This window comes from Mus caroli, unplaced genomic scaffold (genome assembly GCF_978045245.1).
Source record: "Mus caroli unplaced genomic scaffold, Mus_caroli_1 scaffold_3, whole genome shotgun sequence".
Taxonomy (NCBI): Eukaryota; Metazoa; Chordata; class Mammalia; order Rodentia; family Muridae; genus Mus; species Mus caroli.
This window is the reverse complement of record NW_028227258.1, coordinates 53,248,338-53,264,002: the sequence shown is the minus strand read 5'-3', so window position 1 is coordinate 53,264,002 and position 15,665 is coordinate 53,248,338. Positions and strand designations below refer to the sequence as shown.

General features: G+C 36.6%; 1 protein-coding gene across 1 annotated transcript in view; it reads right to left on the bottom strand.

Annotated features, from left to right (window-relative positions):
- Positions 1-440: 440 nt before the first annotated feature.
- The window catches only part of Cd53 (CD53 molecule), a 31,872-nt gene continuing 16,647 nt past the window's right edge, over positions 441-15,665 (bottom strand). Inside the window, exons 2-8 of the mRNA XM_021158797.2 lie at positions 11,170-11,248; positions 9,286-9,474; positions 8,600-8,674; positions 7,989-8,084; positions 3,906-3,986; positions 2,782-2,865; positions 441-1,586 (exon numbers count right to left, since the gene is read on the bottom strand). Of these exons, the coding sequence (XP_021014456.1) occupies positions 1,515-1,586; positions 2,782-2,865; positions 3,906-3,986; positions 7,989-8,084; positions 8,600-8,674; positions 9,286-9,474; positions 11,170-11,232 (660 nt within the window). The 5' untranslated portion in view covers positions 11,233-11,248 and the 3' untranslated portion in view covers positions 441-1,514. The remainder of the gene's footprint in view (positions 1,587-2,781; positions 2,866-3,905; positions 3,987-7,988; positions 8,085-8,599; positions 8,675-9,285; positions 9,475-11,169; positions 11,249-15,665) is intronic.

Here is a 15,665-nt window from a genome sequence, read left to right as displayed (position 1 = left end):
TAGTAGTCATATGCCCATTGTGTAATTTTGCCCTGGGTGGAAATTGAACTTTTGACCCAGAATAACTGATGGCATCATTTCTGGGTTAAGTTATAAAAGTGCTATGACTTCTGTCTTGGATTCTACCTATCATTTTATGTCTTACCTGTCTCATTATTCACGAACTACCCATATAAAGTTATGTGTGGCCATTATATGAGGTTCATTACAACTGTATGAGAACATGACAGTGGATTAATTTTCCAATGAGATGATGGAAGATATGGCTGACCACTTAATCACTATATGCAAGAAACAACTATCTATAATCATTTTTCTAAGCTACTTCCACACTCCTGATTACATAAAACCATCAGACAATAAATGTTTGTTCTGACTTAGTAGAACTTCACTGTAATTCTAATATTCAGAAGTTAAAAGCAGGGTAATCATGAGTTTGGTGCCATCTTTGGTCATATAGTAAGATCCAAGACAGTCTGGGCTGCATAGCAAAATGCTGTCTTTAAATCAGTCAATTTATAAAACAAATATATAGGTTCTTAGCCACTACATTTTGAACTAATTTGTTATACAGAAATATAACATATATTTGGCTTGTAACAGAAATATCAGAATGAGTCAAATGTTTGATGGATAGTGATTATAAACTATTTTGTTTATTAACAGGTTAAAATGGTACATTAACATCCTTATTTAATAGAGAAATAAAACATAAACATGGATGTGATTATCAGCTAACACACTGGAGATATTAATACTTCTGGGTTGTTTTATGGCAATGTAATTCAAGGCTACCAGACTGACTAACAATAGAATGGGAATAACTATTCTTTTCTGGATAGATGGATGGAACAAAATCAATAAGACAAAGAAATTGGAATATTTTCCAGAGATAAAAGATTTCTGTATGATTCCTATTACCAAGGACTGTGTTCAAAAGGGAACTGAGTATGTCAATTATCTAATGAATGGGACTCAAAAATTTCCATCAGCTTCTCTCTTACGTGACTTTGTAGAGTGGAAGTAGCAAGATTTAGAGGCTAGAGATTGATTTGACAGTTGTTAGGAGTCTAACATTTAAACTTGGACCTCTTTTTTGTAGTATTTGGGGCTAAACTCAAGGGCTCACATGTGCTAGGCCAGTACTCTGAGAAATAACCACACCACCAGCTGGCAGTGGATCTCAAGCCACCAGTGCTACAGTGTCTCTTAAAAAATACCCAAGTATGTAAAAAAAAAAAAAAAAAAAAAACCAAACCACCCAGGTATGTTTCACCATCTTTAAGGGATATGGTTACTGCTATCAGTTGGTTAATGTTTGTCTTCTGCTGGATATGGGGAGTCCACGACAAATATTCTCTTCACTGGATGTGTATAAGACAGAAATCCAGTCAAAGATGGAATAAGAAGAAGCCAAAATGCCAGTCAGGCAGGTAATTGTTTAAGTTCTCATGGAATGGATACTTTGACTTTCTAGAGAGGAATAAGTCACTTAAGCAGGGGGTAGTTGCAAATCACAGCCCTAAAGCCTGGCTTGTTTTGTCAATCTGGCAGTTGAGTGTCAGTGCAAAGGACATTCCCAGCACCTGAGAAGAGAATTGAGAAAATATGAGGTCTTCATCAGAGAAAACATTTCTACCACAGTTCTAGAGTTTGCTAACACAGAAAAACAAGATTTCTATCACACTGTGAACACTCTCCAAACACCACTCCCAACTACAGAATTACTCTTTTGAAGTTTAAGAATAACATTAGAAAGAAAATGGGGACAATTGTAGTATGATAGAAAAGTCGCTCTTGAAAACATTTTTTATGTTTTAAGAAGTCAGAAACTCAGCTATATATTCAAGTTACCCTCAGGGAACAGTACAAGAAAAATAAATCAACTCTGCCAAAGCCTTATGTTTCCTTTATTTCATCTTCCTTTTATTTCTTGACTAAATCTTAAGTAATATAGAATATGCCCAATATTGGGTAGAAAATAGTGTTATGAATATCGCATATCAAAACAAGACAAAATTTACCTTTCACTAGTCAAACCAGGTGCAAGAACAAAGGAAAAATAATTCAAATTTCCATCATCACTTCCTTCTTAACATAGAAGGCCAGGTTTTTAAGTGAGATATTTTATCTTAATCACTTCCAGACCAGCTAAGTTAGTGACTAAAGTGAGATTCTGCTTGACATTCTTTTTAAAAAAAATATTGATTTTTCTTTTACTTATTAGATATTTTCTTCCTTTACATTTCAAATGCTATCCCCTTTCCTAGTTTCCTCTCCGAAAGTCTCCTATACCTTCCCCACGCCCTGTTCCCCAACCCACCCACTCCCACTTCCTGGTCCTGGCATTCCCCTGTATTGGGACATGGAATCCTCACAAGACCAAGGGCCTTTCCTCCCACTGATGGCCAACTAGGCCATCCTCTGCTAAATATGCAACTAGACACACAGCTCAGGTGAGTACAGGTTAGGTCATATTATTGTTCCTCCTATAGGGTTGCAGACCCCTTTAGCTCCTTGGGTACTTTCTCTAGCTCCTTCACTGGGGACCCTGTGTTCCATCCAATAGATTACTGTGCTGCTTGACTTGATATACAATTTCTGTAACAATTTTTCTGGATGCATTAAGTTGAATTGATAATATAATCATTTGTTCCTTGGCTAGAGGAACTCATCAATAATATAATATTTACTGCCCCATTCTGCTTCCCTAGTACTTCTCTAAGATTTTGTGATTTAACTCAGTTAATCCTTATAGGGATCCTGGGATTAAGCTCTTACCTGTATCACACATACACAGATGGTAATGATTCCAATATACAAGAAATTGGAGTGAAACCACGATTTTGCCTTATTATAACAACCCTGGGGGGGGGGGAATTACAGGCATTAATGACACCATTCAACATGTCAACTTTATCAAGATGCAGATGTTATGTTTTTATTTGCCTGCTTGTTTGAAGAAACAGACATAAAGTAGAGAACATTAAGTCAGTGACATTTCTCCTGGTATTATCAATAAACTTGTACCTAACACAGAACTCTTACCTCCTAACTAAGTTAAACTAGTCCTCAGAGATAAGTCAGTAACACATCTTCTTATTACATCATTTGAACACTCAATGCTTATCTTAGATTAATATATGGAATTATAGGTTTTGTAATCTTTGGATCAAGATACATCTCAATATAGCTTCAATAACCAGTATCAAAACCCTATAAAATTCCAGACTTGTTGACCGTTAGTTGCCATGTTTCCCCAGCCCCTACCAACACTACTTCAACCCTGTGGACCTAAACAGCTCTGTAGATTTCCAAACTCAGGAAAAGGCAACATGGGATCAAGACAAGATCTTAGTTTACTAAGTTTACTTGGTTTACTTGAAGATGACTGTTTTCTCCTACTTAAAGAAAGACCCAAAATTAAGAGTCAAGGTAGTTTCTAAAACACTCTTTTTCCCAAGCTCTCATTGCCCCACTTACATTTAACTCATTTCACAAATGGAATGGATCTGCCTTCTCCAAAAGAGAAGACAAGCTAGTATACACTGATTCTGTAAATTATACGTTGAGCAAAAGAAGAACTATCTTTTGTTCGAGATAGATACATCTCTTGGCTATTTTTATACAACCTACCCACCACACACACAATGAGTTAGTTGTGTAATAAAAGATTCTTCATAGAGTCTCTTAACTGGGTTAACTTGCTCCTAGATTTTGGAAGCATCTATAGTTATTGGGAGGGGGGGTGTTTCCCTGTTCATTCTTGTTGTTGGAGGTGGTGGTGCTGCTGCTGCTGCTGGTGTTCAAAATTCCGTGTTTCTTGGTGGAAGGTTTATGTGCTTTCTAGAACACATTTCTGAGTAATTAAGTTTCAACAAAGAAGCCAATAACAGGAAAATTACCTGAACATCTGCACCTGATGGGCAGGAAGATGGTGGACCACTGGTCCAATCACTTGAGCCATTTACACCACAACACTGCAGCTGGAAGTAAGTTCCCCAAACATGATGGTTAGGAAATCAGCAGAAAAACAAAACAAAAATCTAGTCATTATATAAAAGAGTATGCTTATCTTTCAGGTCTGACTCCAGAGAAGAAAATTCAGAATTGGTCTACTGCTACAGACTCTTTAGAACTAAATGTTCAAAAGTCTGTTATACCATTTTATTTACAAAAGACCTCTAGAAAGTTTAAAGGACATGCTCCACTTATGCATTTTACCTACCAAGTACTTTCTACCCAGAGACCTTATAACACAGAACTAAATCTACATTGATTCTTGAGATTATTGAATAACAGGATAATTAGATACCTGCTTAGATGAGAAAAACAGGAACTACGAGGTATTACATATGGTAGAAACACATGATCCAGCTATACCACTCTTGGATATACACTCAAAAGATGCTATATCCTACTAAAGAGACACTGACTCATCTATTTTTATTGATACTCTATTCACAGTAGCTAGAAAACATAAACAGCCAAATGTTTATCAACTAATAAATGCATATTCAAAATGTAGTACAGTTAACAATGAAATATGATTAACTTCTTAAGAAAAATTAAATTAAGAACCTTTCAGGTAAATGGATGAAGATAGAAACAATCATCCTGAGGAGTGTTAACTAGATTTAGAAAAAAAAACACATATTCTATATGTGGATGCTAGCATTGAATGTTTAGATTATTTGTTGAAATTGGAGTAAAGCTAGAGGTCAGGAAACTAGTAGAGGGGAATGGGGATAATCTCAGAAAAGAGATGATAGAATTCTGTCATATAGAGGAGAAAATGGAATAGGGATAGTTAAGTAGGATGAAAGGGAAGTATAGCAGAGGGAATAATGGAAGGGGTAACTAACAATAAAAGCTTCTGAAAAAAAACATATGGAAACATACTGCTGTAAAAGTTTCCACATAGGTATAAATATTAAGGAATGTAATGGGTTTTAGTGAAAGCTATTCTCAACAATAACAGAACATTGGGTACCTGACCTCAAGCTGTATTACAGAGCAATAATGTTAAAAAACTGTAAGGTATTGGTACAGAGACAGGCAGAAAGATCAGTGGAATAGAATTGAAGACCCAGAAATTAACCCACACACCTATGGTTGCATGATCTTTGAAAAAGGACCTAAAACCATCCAGTGGAAAAAAGACAGCATTTTCAACAAATGGTGCTGGTTCAACTGGCGGTCAGCATGTAGAAGAATGCAAATTGATCCATTCTTATCTCCTTGTACAAAGCTCATTTCCAAGTGGATCAAGGACATCCACATAAAACCAGATACACTGAAACTTATAGAAGAGAAAGTGGGGAAGAGCCTTGAACATATGGGCACAGAGGAAAAATTCCTGAACAGAAAGAACACCAATGGCTTATGCTGAAAGATCAAGAATCGACAAATGGGATCTCATAAAATTTCAAAGCTTCTGTAAGCAAAGGACACTGGCAATAGGACAAAATGGCAACCAACAGATTTGGAAAAGATCTTTACCAATCCTACATCAGAATGGCTAAGATGAGGTGACAGCAGATGCTGGGGAGGATGTGGAGAAAGATGAACATTCCTTCATTGCTAGTAGGATTTCAAGCTGGTGCAACCACTCTGGAAATCAGTCTCATGGTTCCTCAGAAAATTGCACATAGTGTTACCTGACTACCTGGGCATATACCCAAAATATTCTCCAAGGAAGTTTGATTGCTAATGGCTAGATTTCATAGTGCTGGAAGGTTCTGTGCAAGCTACCAGAGGAGAAAAACTAATCCTATATCTTATAGAGTTGTGGGCTCTGAGAGCTATAATAGTGATTACCCTTGTCATGATGCAAATGTTGTGGGTTTAAGCTAATAACTTTCTACTTGGATTTAAGACATTTTACATGTTAGGACACATGCCTGGAATCATTTTGGGGGCCATGAATCTTTGACCAAGTAGGTTATATAGCCCCTTGTGGAGAACCTACTAGTATTATTTTGCTAAATGGATATAATATCAAATCAATTTCTAATGACTTGTTAATGTATCCAGAATGAGTGATCATTGAACCATCAAAAAGGAAGCTTCATTTAGTAGATGGTGGTTAATACAGAGACCCACAACTGGTCAGGGTGCAGAGAATAAGAAACAATGGGGTACTCATCCCCAAACTGGACATCTATATTGCAGAATCTTCTCCCAAAGTTGAGGCATCCATGTGGAAGAGTGGGCAGAAAGGTCTAAGAGCCAGAAGTGGTGCATGGCTATAAGGAAACAGTACTTTGTGAACACAATAGTGCAGTTTCACATAGGAACTCACAGCAGTTGTGTCAGTGTTCACAAAACCAGAACAATTATGAAGGGTAGAATGGGCAGGAAGTCCCATCCCTAGCTAGAGTTATTGGCAATTGATGCTGGAAGAAAGAGACCCTGCTTTCTTTAAGGATATAACCACAGGCAGGTGAAGTGCATTCCTGGGAATGATCTTACTGCAAAGTACATAGGCAGCATCAACTGATCTCAGTGAGTTTATAAATAAAAGGAGGATACAAATTTGAATGAGTATAGAAATGGGGTGGATTTGAGAGGAGTTAAGAGGTGAATATAATAGAATACATTGTATAAAATTCTCAATAAAAAATACTACTTTAAAAGAAGAGAGGGGAAGAGAAAATGAGACTTCATCAAGCCTCTAGATTTACAGTACTTCTGGGAAACAGATTTCCTGATATCAAAATACCTGTGTGAATAAACCAGCCAGATACAGAAAATACTTTAATCTATAGGACATATAACCTAATTTTTGTTCACATATACATAAAATTAAGTGGTATACTGTTAAATAATTTTAAAAAGTTTTATACATGTTGTCCAAATGGAATATTTGGACCTCTTTTAGATCTTAATTTGTTCAAATCAGTTGAAATTTTTTAGAGAAAATTGGAATAATTGGAATATAGAGTGTTATTGATATTTAAGGATTTACATGTAGGTGTGTGTGTGTGTGTGTATGCATGTGTGACTGTATGTTCACTACATGTGTGTGGGAGCATATGGAAGCCAGAAAAGGGCTTCAGATCATTTGAAGTTGTAGTTCCAGGAAGTTATGAGCAACCATGTATGGGCTATAAAACCCAGATCTTCTGGCAAAGCAATAAGGAATCTTAACCACTGACCCAGACTCTTTAGTGATATTTAGTGGATGAGATGATGGAAGGTTCAGTATTTAATTTGCTTTAGCATATTTTAGAAAAAAAATGTCTAGGGGATTAAATAGGTGACTGTGACTAAGTCAATGTGAAGATGGTGACCTGTATCAAGAGATTTTTGTTGTTGTGTGTTTGAACTTTAAAAGGGACTTGTAAGCTGAATTGAAACAAATGAGGAATTTGAACTCTAGAGAGGTTGTAACTTTTCCAAGTCCTCCTATTTTTATTTATATTTTGTAATTTCCTATGTTATTATCATCTACTCCATATTAATCCATCATGGGAGAAAATGTTGATACCTTTTGAGACATAGATCATGCCTGTGCTTTGCTCTCTAGCTCATGTTTGTTCCCTAACATTCTAAGGAAAGAATGCAGAGTTGGTATATGTTCATGGGTTTGGGAGAAGTTTGGGGAATGTGATACTAGAGGACTAGGTAAAAATATAACTTTGGTGAGCTGGACATTTAAAATAAGTTTCTTATATTTTGCTGATATTTTGATAAAATTTGGGAGAATAGGTAGCCAATCCAATATGATTTATTTGGATCTTCTTTTTATTTTGTTAGGGCTAAAGCAATGATTTTATGTGAGTTGGTAAAGAATGAAATAGAATGCAGCAATTTTTGTATCAACTGGACTAACTCCTATACCTGCCTGCCTCTGAGAGCAAAGACATTCTTTGGACTTTAGAACTGAAGATCTTGGAGTCTGAAACCTTTAGGAAAGATATACTTGTTTCCAGGGTCTAGTCTTTCACTCTGACTCATCTGAGCAAGATTCTTTATGTACTTACTTGTGTCTGGATGAAGTCCCATGCCTTCATGGTGCTGTTGTCAGAGTGATAATGTTGAATGCTGTCATTCAGACCCTCAGCCACTAACGTGTTGAGCTGTGGCAGATTATGATGTACCAGAGAAGACATAGTAAAAACAAGATGAATTCAAGAAATAAGAAAATTCTAGTAGACTAAATTGATGCCCCATTCTCATCAAGGAGTTAGAGCTATGAAAATGGGGTTTGGGAGATTATATAAGAAGAGAAGCTGAGGATTATGTGGTATCTAAGGAAGATATACATAATTAACTTTTATCCTTCCAGAACTATAGTTTTACAAAGAAAAAAGTTAAACAACCAAAGCCAAGGTCATACCTTACTGACAAGACTAGCAGGAACACAGAGAAACGTGGGCAAGAAGAAGACAAGCTTGCTTCATCTTCTCTTTAGTACTCTTTAAAGGCATCATTCAAATATAATCTTCATGACTTTTTTTTCTCTCAATTGCAGTTGATCTCTCATTCTCTTACTTCATTTGTATAACTTAATACTAATTTGGTTTTACTAACTTCTCCACTGTGTATTTCCTTTCTCAGCAATAAGAGAGGATGTCATGTTTTCATAACTTACTTTTTGTTCATACACAAAGAGCAGGATGGCTAAGGTCACCTCAGCAAGGAGAATAATCAGCAGCAGAACAAAGAACTGTGATAAAGCAGAGACATTATCAGAGCATGGATCTGCTTCTGATCTACCTCTCTCTGCTTTTGTGGCAAACAGGTCTACAAATATGTGCATGTGTGCGTGCACACGCACACACACACACACACACACACACACACACACACACACAAATCATGCATGGGAACTGAATTCCTCCTGACACCTCAAGTCAAGTTAGCCTGTGGGAATACTTGTCAGGGGTTGTTTTTATGTTGACTGGTATGGGAGGGCCCAAGGCACTGTGGGTGCATTTTTCATAGGTTGTCATCTGAGTTGCAAAATAATTAAAAGAATCAGTATGTAATCTGTGTGTTTATTGCCCCTCTGCTCTTTTTTTCCAAAAACAGAGATTTCTTGTGTAACCCTGACTGTTCTGTAGATCTTGCTCTGTAGACTAAGTTGGCACCAAACTCAGAGATCCACTTGCCTCTGACTCCTGAATGCTGGAACTAAAGACATGTGCCACCACTGTGTGCCTCTCTGCTCTTGATTGTAGGTGTTTCCCAAAAGTAATATACCATGAAATATATTACCCCAGATTTGAACCATCATCTACCCAAACTCAGAATATCACAGCTGCTACAATGACTCACCGACATAAGCAGGCACTTATTCTCCTTGATTGAGCCCATGCAACCCAAGAAAGCAACTACCATGATAATGGATCCCACAATGACCAGAATGTTGCCAAGTGTCAGGAAGGGAAGGTTACGAAAGAGTACTCCATAGGTATTTTGGACCAGGAAGTAGATGCCAAAGCCCAAAATGCAACAGCCACAGACCTGAAAGGAAGAAAACCATTGCATTCTAAGGTTAATATTGTTCTTAAATATCTCTTTATTTATACCCTCACCTTCTTGAGATCAGTGTTACCTGGATTTGCTGACTCAAGACTCATGAGCTCCCCTCTTTACTAAGTTCCCCACTATCATAATAGAAAGGAAATACTGGTTTCTTCATATAGAATCACACTGATATCTTTTACTACACACTTCCAGATACCAAGAAAAGATCATCTACTACCTTCACTATACAGAAGCCTAACTTAATACTTTAGATATTCTCTTATCCACTCAATTGGCCACACACATCCTTTCCTTTGGAGAGTACTGCCATTAGAAGAGTCACTCTCTTTGAGGAAGGTCATCTTGATAGGAAGACTATAAAAGAAACCAAACTTATAATGATATTCACCTCTTCTTTTCATGTTAATTATCAAGCATAAGGATATGTATGTCTGTAAACTTTACATTTTTATTAGTCTATGTTAACTATACAAAAGGCTTTTGTTATATTTCTACACATCAAGCACATAATGTACTTTAAATATATTCACTGCTCTATTAATCCTTCTTATCTGCTTTCTCTTTTGCATTTCCTCCTTCCCACTTCTAATAGTCCCCCTTTTAATTAAATGTTTTTCATATTTTTCTTAGCTTCCACAAATGAAGGAAGATGAAGTACTTTTCTAAGTAGGAATGACTTATTTCCAAGTAACCTCAAGTTTCATGTAATTTTCTGCAGGATTTCATTCTTCACTGTGGCTAGGGAAAGATCTATTATATACATATACCATATTTAGACATGTACATGTATACAGTCACCTGTTGATGGATATATAGTCTGTAAAAACAATTTAGCTATTGATAATGGTAGAGTGAAAGCATGGATGGGCATCTGTCTTTGCTGTAAAGTGATTATGATTCTTTTGGAGACAAAATGAGAAGTAAAATGACTAGATCACATGGAAGTTAAGTAAACAAAGAACAACAACAAATCCAATCAACAGATGAACAATGGAAATCAGTAGACAATTTTAAAAGAATGAAGTACAAACAGTCAATTTTCTTTTTTTCTTTTTTTTTTTTTTTTGGTTTTCAAGACAGGGTTTCTCTGTGTAGCCCTGGATGTCCTGGAACTCACTTTGTAGACCAGGCTGGCCTTAAACTCAGAAATCCGCCTGCCTTTGCCTCCCAAGTGTTGGAACTAAAGGTGTGAGCCATCACTTCCCGGCTCCAAACAGTCAATAATTAAGTGACAAAATGTTCAACATCTCTATCTACATCAAAACTACATGAAGACTCTATTCCATCCCATCAGAATTATTGTCATAAAGAAAACTATAAATTATACACGCTGACCAGGATAACTGAAGAAATGAACCTAGATACTACAGAAGTCAGCATAGATGTATTTGTTTTACAGATGCCAGCTGTTTGTAATGCATACTTAAATCCCCAGAGAGTCTGCACACCTTCATTATTAATTGCACTGATATTTTTCAATTTTGTAGACTTATGGTGTCACACAATGGCAGAAAGTGAGGAAATTATTACTGATTTGTGCCTAGGTAAAGTGTTCTAGATATTACCCAGGCATGCACAGTTCACATTCTGTACTATACTCTTCCTTAAGGAAGGACAGCTTAGCTATAATGAAAGATTATTATTTCAGACATTTCAAAACGGGGTACTTACCCAAAAAAGCAAGTTAAAGATAAACAGAACATATTTCAGCAATTTCAGGCTGCTCATGCCCATGCTGGGATAGTATGCCCTAAAAAACAAAAGGAAGAATAAAAGAATTTCTAGATGAATTTGTTTATATAGAGGATTACATTGATGGGTTTCCTTATATTGAACCATCCCTGTATCCCTTGGATGAATGCTGTTTGACCATGGTGGATGATTGTTTTGATGTGTTCTTGGATTCAGTTTGCAAGAATTTTATTGAGTATTTTTGCATCAATATTCATAAGGAAAATTGGCCTGAAGTTCTCTTTCTTTGTTGTGTCTTTGTGTGGTTTTGGTATCAGAGTAATTGTGGCTTCATAGAACAAATTGGCTAGTGTTCCTCTGTTTCTATTTTGTGAAATTGTTTGAAGAGTATTGGTATTAAGCCTTTGAAGGTCTAATAGATCTTGGCACTAAATCCATCTGGCCCTGGGTTTTTTTTGGTTGGGAGACTATTAATGACTTCTATTTCTAGAGGGGTTATGGGACTGTTTAGATTGTTTATTTGATCCTGATTTAACTTTGGTACTTGGAATCTGTCTAGAAAATTGTTCATTTCATCCGGATTTTCCAGTTTTGTTGAGTATAGGCTTTTGTAGATGAATTTGGTATTATAAGATAGCATCACATACTCCAAAATGAGAGTGCTCAGAGTCCAAGAATCATTACCACCATCTTGTGTTTAAGCTTTATCTCTTATCTGGAAAAATTTTCCCAAACCCCCAATTTCACATGTTGAAAATTGAAACCCCAATTTAAAAGCTATCATCTTGAAAGCTAAATGTTTTCCAATACAGCAAGCCATGTTTGGTGTTATAGTAAACCCTATGACGCAACAATAGAGCCATTCTTAGAAAAAGATGAGTCACAGAGACACAAAGTAAGCCAGTGCTTTTACTCCTGGGTGACATCAGTGACTAATGTCTGGCTACTCAAGAAAACAACCTTTGAGGTCAGAATTGACTGATCGGTCAGGGAAGAAGGCCAGTGGCCTGAAAAGACACTTCCTTAACTGTCTTGAGATTCATTACATCCTAAATATGTTGTTATTGTTTTATTTTTAAAAACTGTATTTTAATTACATTTCTCTCTTCCCTGTCCTCCCTCCAAGTTCCCTCCAAATGAGAGGTTGTATACACTTTCCCACTTTCCTTTTAATTCATGGCCTCTTTTTTTTCATCATTTCTTATTGAATTGTCTGTAAAGCCTCTCCATATGAAAGTGTGAGGAGATATATCTATGCTTCATTTACACTTTTATATACAACCATCTATATTTCTGTTCTAAATATGACCATGAGTAAGGATTAGACATTTTCCAGTAGATGTCAGTGTTGTAGCAGAAATTAGACACACAAATATGTATTGTAAAATTTAAAAAAGACCACAATATGAGCACAGTCTTTTAAGTGACACTATCATTTTAGCAGACACCACTCTGTGAATGTGTATGATATATATAAATGGTATATATATATATATATATATATATATATATATATATACATGTATATATATGCCAGAGGAGTACATCAGGTGTCCAGCTCTATCATTCTTTGACTTATTGCTATTGGACAGGACACTACACATATAGGTGGTGACAAGGGAGACAAATTAAATAAGCAAGAAAGAGAGAATGGAGAGAAATAGACGAAGGAAGGCAGGACGTTGGGAAGGCGGGAAGGCGGGAAGGAAGGAAGGAAGGAAGGAAGGAAGGAAGGAAGGAAGGAAGGAAGGAGGGAGGGAGAGAGGGAAGGAGAGAGGGAGGGAAGGAGGGAGAGAGGGAGGGAAATGAAGATAGAAAAAGAGAGAGAGGGAATGACAATTATATCTAGACAATGCCCATCTAGATAAACCATGTTAATCTCTCATTTCAAGATGTCCATATGATGGCATATGCCTGTAATCCCAATGCTGGGGATGCTTAGGCTAGAGAGTTAACAATTTAAGGTCATCCTAGGTTGCATAATGAGTTCCTGAATGTATATAAGTGTGTGCGTGTGTGTGTGTGTGTGTGTGTTTGTGTGTGTGTGTGTGTGTGTGTATGTGTGTGTGTGTGTGTGTGTGTGTGCCTGTGTGTGCATGCACATGAATATACATGTGCAAACTGGGCTGCTAAAGATAAAACTGCAATGCCTAAAATGAAAATTGAGTATCATAGTTTCTATGTAATGGGGGTCCCCAAAGGAACAGAGAGAAAATATTCAAAGAATTAATATCCATAATAAATTATAACTAGATTAAAATAATTTACTTATGTCAAAGAACCTCAATGAAATCCAAGTATAAAAAATTATACTCCATAGTAAAATTATTATAAATTACCCAACCAATGATAAAAATGAAATCTTAAAATAGCCAAAAGAAACAAGATATATTAGACACAAAGGAGAAAATATAAGAATAAGAACAGACTTATGAAAAAACAGTCAATCCAGGAGAGATGGAGAAACTTGTTTAAAGTATTAAAACACACAAAAATGTCATCTCAGGATTTTATATTCAATAAATATTCACAAAAAAGAAAAATATAAAATATGAAGAATATAAAATATATATGAGATTTATGCATGACATATACAGAAGCTGTGGGAATTTCTATCTAGAAGATCCACACTATGAGAAATAGTCAGAGAAAATTTCCAGGTAAATTGTTAGAGCAGAGGCAAAACAACATGACTTTCATGTTTTCTTGTTAGCTGTTGTTTGGATGTTAAATGGTCCCAAAGACTCATATGTTAAATGAAAGCTTGGTCTCCAGCTAATAATGTTATCCAAAGGTGATTGATTCTTTGGGATGTGGACAATGTTTTCAAGATTTAGGCCATTGGGCACATGCCATTTCAGGTTTTATCTTTTTATATGTCTCTTGCTCTCCTCCCTCTCTTTTTTTTCTCCCTTTCTCTCTCTCTCTTGCTCAAATATTGTAAGTAAATACTTTTGATCTCTTCTGTGCTTCTACCACAAAGTTTGAGCCTGAGAACACACCCAAAATAACAAGGACCAATAACCACACCTTTGAAACTATGATTCAAAGTGAAATTTTCCACATTTCAGTTGATTTCCTTGGGTTTTTTTGTTTGTTTGGCTGGTTGGTTGGTTGGTTGGTTGGTTGGTTGGTTGGTTGGTAGGTTGGTTGGTTGGTTGGTTGGTTGGTTCGATGGTTGATTGGGGTTTTTTGTCACAGTACTGAAAAGTTAACTATCACATTTTTAAAAAGTCTTTAATAGGTACTTGACTGTGAAGAACAATATTATATGAAGTTAAGAATAAATATAAAGATGAAGTTTGTAATAGCAGTAACATTGAGTCTATGAAAGAAGAATGAAAATTCATGTATTGGAAGTATGGTATCATTAACTCACAGCAAATGTGGTTATCTGCACTGGTGCCCTCCATAAAATTCCAGCATGAATTTAGGAAATCTCAGGAGGCCAAGGAGCTACTTGCACTTGTACTTGACGAGTAGTGTTAAATAGAAAGTGGAACTGAAGGTTTTTGGAAGTGTGGCCACTGATCATTTGCCAGTAATCTAGTGATCTAGTAGATGCTCCACATCAGTGCACACATGAGCAACATTGACTGAACTCAGTTGGATTCATGATGTTGGGAAGAAAATGTTTTGGGAGGCTTGGAAGTGGTTATGGTTAAAATGCATTAATATGCATCCAAACAACTCTCAAAAATAAAAAGAAATAATATTTTAAATTAATAACTATAGTGTGGGGGTCCACCAGGGAAGAAGGGAGGTCAATACAGAAGGAAAAGATGGGGTGATGGACAAAGATAAAAGATAGCACATGATGTAATCCTAACACTTGCTTGTAAACACTCACAAACAATGGCAAGAGGATTGTCACATGTTCTGGGCCAACCTATCATACAACCTATGATGTGACTCTGTTACAAAAAAGTAATTACATGTATCTGTGGAACAGACAACAAGTTTTGGGGCATTTTCAGGGAGTTATATGTTTATTGCTATCCTAATCACAATAGCCAGATCTTTTTCCCCTTTTAATCTTCCTCCCTTACTTCTCTCTTTGTTGCGGACCCCCAAACTGAGCAATCATCCCCTGCTAAGCAAAGAGTTACTCCTCCTAGGGCAACGAGTAAGCTGACGGCAGACTCACACCTCTCCTATTGCTCCTGAGACTCAATACCCCCAGTCTCAGCCCCAGTTCTATACCTGGGATCCCTTTTCTCTCTGACCCCATCCCCAACCAATCACAAAGAACTTATCCTCCAATCTTCCTTCTCTCAACTCATCCCTGTATCTGAGCCACCAACAACAGAAGGCATTCCCTATGAACACACTAGATAAGCAGGCTAGGAAAAGAGGCAACACACCACCATAACATTCTCATAAAAAGCCAGAGAGGATCCACTTCTGTGTTTGCTAGGCCCCAGCATAATCTCACAAGAGACAGCTATATCAGGGTCCTTTCAGCAAAATCTTGC